Source organism: Pteropus vampyrus, unplaced genomic scaffold (genome assembly GCF_000151845.1).
Source record: "Pteropus vampyrus isolate Shadow unplaced genomic scaffold, Pvam_2.0 Scaffold270, whole genome shotgun sequence".
NCBI lineage: Eukaryota > Metazoa > Chordata > Mammalia > Chiroptera > Pteropodidae > Pteropus > Pteropus vampyrus.
The window spans coordinates 418,725-428,649 of NW_011889051.1; the positions used below are offsets into that span (position 1 = coordinate 418,725).

Here is a 9,925-nt window from a genome sequence, read left to right on the forward strand (position 1 = left end):
CAAGTGCAATTTTTCCAGAACATACAGGTGACTCTTCCCAGGCATGTGCAGGTGTCAGCCAACTCTGCTCAAAGAAATTGGGTCATCCAGAGAAATCTCAGGTCAGAATGCAGTGCCATTAGGAAGTCACACTAATAGAGAAACCTACAAAGCCATGTCCTGCGTGAAGACAGCTCTCATTTAATTTCTAAAATGTAATAGACAAAGAACCACGCCTAGATGCTCTGTCACCTGCTGCCCGCGGGACTTGGGGCACCTTACCTAATCTTCTCAGACTGCCTTCATGTACAAAATTTCCATAACGATCAGACTGCACAGAATTAAGATATGAAAAGTGAAGTGATGTGTGCAAACACCTCGCCTGACACGGAGTGGGATGGTTCCTGACACTAGATATTTGATTATTTGATCTCTACTCCTTCAGAGCAGAGGTGGAACATTCTTTTGCATTGCTAAGCAATAACACAAATGTCACTGAAATTATTATTTAAAGAGCAAATTGATCAGCAACATGAATTTTGACACCCGCATTTTCAGAAGGATGTACAGAACTCCGATGGGAGGGGGAGGCTCTACAGCTTCTCACGGACTTGGTCATTTGGGATCAATCTCTAATTAACCCTCCAGTCTCACCAAGCATCAAGTTTTGTGTCAGAACTTGAGCCTTAGACCCTAAGTCCATGTCGTCCATCAGTTCTCTGCTTTCACGTCTGGTGCTGGTGGTGTGTGGGATGTGATTGTTATACAGGGTCTTGCCTTGGGTCTCCCAGTTACCCCGGGGAGGCGAGGAAGAATTCCACGTGTGCTGGTGTGCGGGACAGCGACACAGAACTGCGTGTCGTTATCTACCGGGAATAAATCATTGGCATTTCTTAAAAAGAAGCAGAGTGGAAATTAGGTGGAAGGAGAGGAAAACTGAAGTAATAATAAATTTATCTCCCAGATTAACATGAAAAATTCACTAATTTAAAAATGGTGAAGAATTATGCCAGCCACCTCTACAGACTTCCTATCTAATACAGATAGACATTTAGGCTGTTTATAGAACTGAATGCAGTTTTGTGTCTTGTTGAAAGAAGGGACAAAGCCTAATTATCATAGACGAAATGCTTAATAAAATTAAGGACATAGATCCTGTTTAGTATTCTAGGAAGTCTTATATTTTTGAAGTTTGGAATAGACTGCCAACTTCAATTAAATTATTAAAAATGTGGATAAAATTCCAGTAAAATAATAATTGCCAACATTTATTAAGTTCTTGCTCAATAAGATGCTATTCTAGGCACAGGTTGAAGTTTCAGTGTTTATTGATATTCTCACAAATAAAGAAATATTAATACGTTAACAAACATTCAGTTTGGTCCTCTACACCCACTACATTTTTAAACTAGGGTCTCTAACCCCTCAGTGTAAGGAGGGCCAGAATTTTAGATAATGATATTAGGTCATTGATCATCTTAAAAAGGAAAAAAAATTGTCACTTCCTACTCAAACATACAAAAACAGAATAAAATAATAAATAAAACTAGATAATAAAATAAATAGAGTCAAAAATAAGACAAAAGATTTCCTTCCACAAGGGGTAATTTGCAACTGAAATATTTATTTGGAGGACAGGTTTTGTCCCTTAAGCAGTTTCTCAGCCTCTGTAAGAATTCTTGATCGCTAGACATATTCTTAGGTCCGTGGACAAAGTCGTGGATCCATAAATACAGTCTCAGGTCTGTGGACGTATCCCCAGGGTCTGTGAGAATTGTCACACTTTCAGATTCTTTTCCCAGGATTGCCCAGTCATTGAGAATTTGTACCTTTATTATGCTGTGAGAACACCAAAGGTTATCTACTGTCTGGCTTTCTGGCTTTAAATACAAAACAACTAACTCTGAATTCTAAAACGTTTGTGAAGTCCTCATACCACTTTGTTCGCCAAGATTATATTCCGAGCAAAGGTGTAGGAAAAGAGAACACAAACAAAATGTAACCTGTTAATTTTTCGATTGTTATTTTCATTCTGTAGGCATGAGGTAGTTTCAGCCCTGATCCTTTTCTGCAAAAGTAAACACTTTTGATGAATAGAGATGGTGTGTTTAAGTTCAGAGATTTACTGAGTTCCTCGCTTGTACACGTGAATCTCTGTAAGGCACTGTATGACAAGGCACATGTAACCTTTGCCACATGTAACCTTTGCCACCTGCTCCCATGATTGATAATCTCTTTGGTGGGACATCTGAAAGCAGAGCTAAGAGTGAGTCGAAAATAAGCAGACATCAGGGTGGCCCTGAGCCCTCTGCCCACCCGTATCCGGAATCATAAATTCTCTTACAGGCATGGATGGTATATTTTCAGATGATTATGTAACTGCACCTCAGTGCACCTTAAAAACGATGGACTCCGTGTGTGTGTGTGTGTGTGTGTGTGTGTGTGTGTGTGTGTGTGTTTGCCTAACTACAGTATCGCTGCCCCTCAACAGACACTGAAGGCACTGTGTGCCATGGGAAGGCCACCGATTAATTAATCACTTAATGTCAGGGCTGCTTAGGAGTCCAGAGTCCTCTGGCATGTGACGGTGCCACAGCATGCTCCGTGTGGCAGCAAGGAGAGCAACAGCGGCGCACACCCATTGTCCCTGAAGGCCCTCTGCCCTGGGGGTTCAAAGCCCCTCCTCTGCAGTGTTTCTTGTGCAGGTGTCTGCTGTCCATGGCCACCTGCGGGCTCCATGCTCCCCACTCCGCCTCAAGAAAAGCCGCCCAACCTCCTCTTGAGTTGCAATTGGTTCCCATGCAATAGTCCAGTTAAAAGGTACGTCCGCTTGAAGATGTCTGGAACCCACTGCTCTAGTAAGGGCGGTGCGGAAGTAGCTGTGGCAGTGTGACAAGCAGAGGGACACGTGTGCAATGTGACGAGCAGAGATCCATGTTTGCATTGTGACAAGTAGAGGGCCATGTGTGCAGTGTGACAAGCAGAGGGCCACATGTGCAATGTGACAAGCAGAGGTCCATGTTTGCAGTGTGACAAGCGGAGGGCCACGTGTGCATTGCTTGGCTGTGACAACTGGTGTGGATACATCTGTCCAACAGTGTGTCATCTGCTCAAGGCTCAGGCCACTGTGAAGCTGGGGTTCAAGTGGATCCCGCAGGGATCACATATTCACAGGCATGCATGCACACGTACACAGCACAGCACTCACACACACACACTACACACACACAGGCCCTAAACACATAAGACACTACACACATAGACGCACACACACACACACGCCTCTGCCTTTGCCTCGTCGCCAAGACCAGAGAAATGACCATGACGAAAGGGAAGCGGGCTGAAGTGTCTGTGTAGGCACTCGGACTTCTGCTATACTTCAAGGCAGTATTTTTTCAGATCACCAACTCTGATGTTTGATTAAGATACATGAATAGAGGTCCTAACGGTGTGGATTCATGTTCTGCGCTGTGTAACAAATTACCACAAACTTATTACGTTAAAATAGTACAAACGTATTGTCTCGCTGTTGTCATGGGTCTGGGGTCCAAGTTCGGGTAGCCAGGTCCTTGGCCCGGGGTCTCACAGGCTGAAATCAGGGTCTTGCCTGAGCTCAGGACCTTGCCCGCACTGCCTGGTTGTTGGCAGAATCCAATCCCATGTTCTTTGAGTGCTGAGACCATCTCCTCAGCTCACAGAGGCCGCCACCATTCCCTGTCACGTGGCCTCCCCACAGCATTGAAGTTTGCTTCTTCAAAGCCAGACAGATAGCACCCAAAACCCTAGATCATCATGTAAGGAGGTCCTGGGGGTGGGGAGGGAAAAGCATGCCACATCCAGGGACCTGCAGAGGGGTCCAATGTAGCGGAACACCGAGCCCGGCAGGAGCCCAGCCACTGGCCTGGCACGTCCACAGGGAGGTGTACAGGGCACAGCAGCCTTGCACGTCCACGGAGGGGTCTGAGGTGGGAAGAGAATTCTAGGTTCTGGCTTCTGCAAACGAGATGGCTGTGTCATTTCCTGTGATGTGGGACAGACGGAGGTCAGGCTTAGGACAGAAGATGGTGAGCTCTGTTGGGAACGTGGCAGGTCTGAGGCGCCTGGGAATCCGTGGAGATGTCAGTGGCACTTGGCTTGTAGCTATAAGAGCGTCAGGCGCGCAGGGAATCAGGTCCAAGCCCATCAGGAGAACATGCAAGAGATGCCTCTGTGCCACGCCTGCCTTCTGCCAGTCAAACCCGAAGTCTGAAGTTTATTCAATGGCCAGGAGGTCACGGAACTGCTTGAGCTTGCCCATCCCTTCACATGCAAAAAAAACAGGTCACTGAAATGCAGTCTGATGACAAGGAATGTTTTAAGAAAATGGGTCCCAGGCAGACTGTCCTACCTCATCTCTGTCTTCTGCAATTCTCACCCTCTTGTGTTGATAACTCAAAACTGAGTCACAAAGTAAAGGCTGGGATCCCTTAGTGATGCGCAAAATAAGGAAATGATGACGGTGTTTACAAATGATAGCTAGGATTTATTTAGCGCTTATCGTATGCTGGATTCCATCTTCTTTACGTGAATCATCATAATTTTAGCAGCAAAATGATAAAGAGTATAATCATCAACTCAGCCCTAATGACGAGGAAACCACAGCTGATTAGAGAAGTTAACGAACTCGCCCAGCACATAGAACCAGGTGGCAGAGGAGGGACACAGCCCGCAGCGGGGCTGCAGGCCCACACCTCAGACCGTTATTGTGTAGTCCAAAGCAGAAGTAAATTCTGAATTCTAGCTCTTGAAGTTTTGGCTCAGCAACCCAGAAAACATTTCCAAAATGTCTTGCTCCCCAAAGTTTCTATGTAGTTATTATTTTATTGAACAAAATTCTAATCACCATACAAGGAGAGATTGCACAAGGCAGATTATAAATCAGCGTACGTGGAGCCAGGTCAGTGTTTACATAGGGAGTGCAGTGAAAGCCTTTTGACCTGATGTGGCCAAGACAAGTTAATGGAAATAACTAACTAAAGCAAGAAATCACTGAATTTTACCATGACCAAGAGATATACCGTAAACATGTATTTGAACTTAAAACATATAAATATAGGTTTATTTTCTAACCACTGTCTAAGCAGTTAGGCTCTTTGAATTCTGGGTGACTGTGTCATCTTTCATTCCATGAGCTATATTCATCATGGATCATGAGAAATTTCCAGTTTAAGTTTCTTGCCAGTAGAGCAAAAGCATATTGTCATTTGCCAACAACCTTTTTGTTGATTTGATGTTTTAAATCTGTTTGTTTTGATGTTTGCCATGTGTACCACTCTGCTCACTGGTCTTGCTCAAACCTAATTGAGCCTTCTTTTTTTAATTTACCTTAGAAAGCTTTTCCAGAGAAGTTCCATTAATTGTCATAGAAACAGCTTCCTTCACACTCATGTTCCATCGGATTCCATATGAATAAATCACATCCCTGTGCCAAGTACAGTTGTCACAAACAGTGGGAAGGAGCGTGACTGGCTCCTTTGGAGCGGTGACTCCAGTTGTTATGGTCAAGGTCCTTGAGCTCCTGGGAAAAAGCTTGTCAGAGGGAGCGTTTGGCATGGCGGACATGGGGGACCCAAACCAGGAGGTTGCTTTATAGAAGAGGAAGGAAGAATGTTGGCTAGCTTGGGGCATCCATTAGCATGGAAGTGTCAAGTGACTGTCTGCTTGTCCTGGGTGTTCAGGAGGAACCTGTGGCTCTGAACCGGGTGGGAATTTGTGGACATCTTGGCTGTTGGCCTCTCCTACGGGAAAGCTACACACAGATGCCCTCCATACTCAGGACAGCACTGCCTTGCTCCCAAGGGTTTAGTAATCCAGGGTTGATGGCTTACGTGTTTCCTTTCCTCGACCCTCTGCTGTCAGCGGGGCTTGACAGAAACTGATACCATGATTTATCCATTCACGTGGGGACTGTATCCACCCCGAGTGTACCCCCGCCAGAGTCATCAGTTTGTCGTTCTGACCTAGAGAAGAAGGTGACAATGATGAGACACACACTCAGCCCCAGACACACTTTCTGGACAGCAATGCTGTTGGTGGAGCAGGCACACGGGGTCCTCCAGGCGCTGGCGGGAGCCTTGCATGGGTTTGAAAGTCAAGACTCCCATCAAGGTGGGACCTGCCCTCTACGCAGACAGGCCAGTGAGGAACAAAGCAAGGGCCTCCAGGCCTTTCTTATAGGAGCACTGTCCTCTTCCCCCTGTGCCCTGCCCGCCTCATCCCCTCCTCCCTCTGTGACCTGGAAAACACGAGGAGGGGGAGGGGCGCGTGCCCGCCGTCTCACTCTCAAGTTATGCTTAATATTGTCAACACCGTTTTCTGCCTTCTTAGACGGTTTACAGAGGGAAGCTTGTCATCTAGACAAACTGAATCTGACACAAAAATCCATACTCATAAAAAGTGCTGCCGTACCTTCCTGAGCCAAACGAGGCGCCACTGCCAAGGCTTTTGGGCAGGAGGCTCAGTCTCTGATGGCCGAGACGATTCCCCCTCGTTCCTCTGAACTTAGGAGGCAGGAGGTACATCCCCAGCCCATTTGGAGCCCGGACCCGCAGCAGAAACAACAGTGACCCAGGAGCTAAATTCGCCAGCTCTTCAGAGGCAGGAAATCACCAGAACCTGAAATGGGCGGGGAACGGTCCCCGGAAAATGGGACTCCAAGTGATAGCGTTAGTTCTGTTAGAGACACAGGGACCCGCGGCACGAGTTTAGGAACAGCGAGGCACACTCTCCCTGGGGCCTGCGGAGGCAGGCGCAGCGTCTGCCACCAGCGGGATTTTGCAGCGAGGGGACAGATTCGCCTCTGAATGCCAGCAGTAAATATGGGAATTTACAACCAAGGGGCAAGGAGAATGAGTGGGGTCTTTGGATGGAAAGTGACCGAGGAAACAGTAGGACCGAGGGGCATTCCGACGAGATCCACGTGACAGGATTTCTGCGGGAGGCAGGCCGGGACGATCGTGTTACCTGGAGGATCGTGGAGAGATAGGGCACTGACCAGATATCTGGGTGGTCAGGTGTCCAGGGGATGCTGGCTGACCTTTCTCACTAAAACGAGGCTCGCAGAGGACTCGCCCGAGGACAGGGCCCAATGGGGCTCAGATCCTCTGTCACTGCCCATGGCTGCTGTAACGAAGAGCCACAAGACCCAGGGGCTTCAGCGACAAAGTACTGTCTCATGGTTCTGGAGCCCGGAAGTCCAAAATCCAGGTGTTGCGAGGCTGGCCACCACTGAGGCTGAGGGAGACTCTGCCCCGGGCCTCTCTGCTCGGCGGATCGATGGCCGCCGCCTCCCCGTGTCTTCACACCGTCCTCAATCATCAACTTGGCCCTAATGATGAGGAAACCACAGCTGATTAAAGAAGTTAACGAACTCGCCCAGGACATAGAACCAGGTGGCAGAGGAGGGACACAGCCCGCAGCGGGGCTGCAGGCCCACACCTCAGACCGTTACTGTGTAGTCCAAAGCAGAAGTAAATTCTGAATTCTAGCTCTTGAAGTTTTGGCTCAGCAACCCAGAAAACATTTCCAAAATGTCTTGTTCCCCAAAGTTTCTATGTAGTTATTATTTTATTGAACAAAATTCTAATCACCATACAAGGAGAGATTGCACAAGGTAGATTATAAATCAGCGTACGTGGAGCCAGGTCAGTGTTTACATAGGGAGGGCAGTGAAAGCCTTTTGACCTGATGTGGCCAAGACAAGTTAATGGAAATAACTAACTAAAGCAAGAAATCACTGAATTTTACCATGACCAAGAGATATACCGTAAACATGTATTTGAACTTAAAACATATAAATATAGGTTTATTTTCTAACCACTGTCTAAGCAGTTAGGCTCTTTGAATTCTGGGTGACTGTGTCATCTTTCATTCCATGAGCTATATTCATCATGGATCATGAGAAATTTCCAGTTTAAGTTTCTTGCCAGTAGAGCAAAAGCATATTGTCATTTGCCAACAACCTTTTTGTTGATTTGATGTTTTAAATCTGTTTGTTTTGATGTTTGCCATGTGTACCACTCTGCTCACTGGTCTTGCTCAAACCTAATTGAGCCTTCTTTTTTTAATTTACCTTAGAAAGCTTTTCCAGAGAAGTTCCATTAATTGTCATAGAAACAGCTTCCTTCACACTCATGTTCCATCGGATTCCATATGAATAAATCACATCCCTGTGCCAAGTACAGTTGTCACAAACAGTGGGAAGGAGCGTGACTGGCTCCTTTTGAGCGGTGACTCCAGTTGTTATGGTCAAGGTCCTTGAGCTCCTGGGAAGAAGCTCGTCAGAGGGAGCGTTTGGCATGGCGGACATGGGGGACCCAAACCAGGAGGTTGCTTTATAGAAGAGGAAGGAAGAATGTTGACTAGCCTGGGGCATCCATTAGCATGGAAGTGTCAAGTGACTGTCTGCTTGTCCTGGGTGTTCAGGAGGAACCTGTGGCTCTGAACCGGGTGGGAATTTGTGGACATCTTGGCTGTTGGCCTCTCCTATGGGAAAGCTACACACAGACACCCTCCGTACTCAGGACAGCGCTGCCTTGCTCCCAAGGGCTTAGTAATCCCTTAGGGTTGATGGCTTACGTGTTTCCTTTCCTAGACCCTCTGCTGTCAGCGGTGCTTGACAGAAACTGATACCATGATTTATCCATTCACGTGGAGACTGTATCCCCTCCATGTATACCCCCACCAGAGTCATCAGTTTGTCATTCTGACCTAGAGAAGAAGGTGGCAATGATGAGACACACACTCAGCCCCAGACACACTTACTGGACAGCGATGCTGTTGGTGGAGCAGGCACACGGGGTCCTCCAGGCGCTGGCGGGGGCCTTGCATGGGTTTGAAAGTCAAGACTCCCATCAAGGTGGGACCTGCCCTCTATGCAGACAGGCCAATGAAGAACAAAGCAAGAGCCTCCAGGCCTTTCTCGTAGGAACACTGTCCTCTTCCCCCTGTGCCCTGCCCGCCTCATCCCCTCCTCCCTCTGTGACCTGGAAAACACGAGGAGGGGGAGGGGCGCGTGCCTGCGGTCTCACTCTCAAGTTATGCTTAATATTGTCAACACCGTTTTCTGCCTTCTTAGACGGTTTACAGAGGGAAGCTTGTCATCTAGACAAACTGAATCTGACACGAAAATCCATACTCATAAAAAGTGCTGCCGTACCCTCCTGAGCCAAACGAGGCGCCACTGCCAAGGCTTTTGGGCAGGAGGCTCAGTCTCTGATGGCCGAGACGATTCCCCCTCGTTCCTCTGAACTTAGGAGGCAGGAGGTACATCCCCAGCCCATTTGGAGCCCGGACCCGCAGCAGAAACAACAGTGACCCAGGAGCTAAATTCGCCAGCTCTTCAGAGGCAGGAAATCACCAGAACCTGAAATGGGCGGGGAACGGTCCCCGGAAAATGGGACTCTAAGTGATAGCGTTAGTTCTGTTAGAGACACAGGGACCCGTGGCACGAGTTTAGGAACAGCGAGGCACACTCTCCCTGGGGCCTGCGGAGGCAGGCGCAGCGTCTGCCACCAGCGGGATTTTGCAGCGAGGGGACAGATTCGCCTCCGAATGCCAGCAGTAAATATGGGAATTTACAACCAAGGGGTAAGGGGGATGAGTGGGGTCTTTGGATGGAAAGTGACTACGAGGAAACAGTAGGACCGAGGGGCATTCCGACGAGATCCACGTGACAGGATTTCTGCGGGAGGCAGGCCGGGACGATCGTGTTACCTGGAGGATCGTGGAGAGATAGGGCACTGACCAGATATCTGGGTGGTCAGGTGTCCAGGGGATGCTGGCTGACCTTTCTCACTAAAACGAGGCTCGCAGAGGACTCGCCCGAGGACAGGGCCCAATGGGGCTCAGATCCTCTGTCACTGCCCATGGCTGCTGTAACGAAGAGCCACAAGACCCAGGGGCTTCA

The 9,925-nt window shown here is 48.1% G+C and overlaps 1 protein-coding gene across 1 annotated transcript in view; it reads left to right on the forward strand.

Annotated features, from left to right (window-relative positions):
• DSCAM (DS cell adhesion molecule) overlaps positions 1-9,925 on the forward strand; it is a gene marked incomplete at its 5' end in the record, with an annotated part of 274,168 nt that overhangs the window by 172,394 nt on the left and 91,849 nt on the right. Inside the window, one exon of the mRNA XM_011375311.1 lies at positions 8,809-8,875. Coding sequence (XP_011373613.1) covers positions 8,809-8,875 — 67 coding nt within the window. The remainder of the gene's footprint in view (positions 1-8,808; positions 8,876-9,925) is intronic.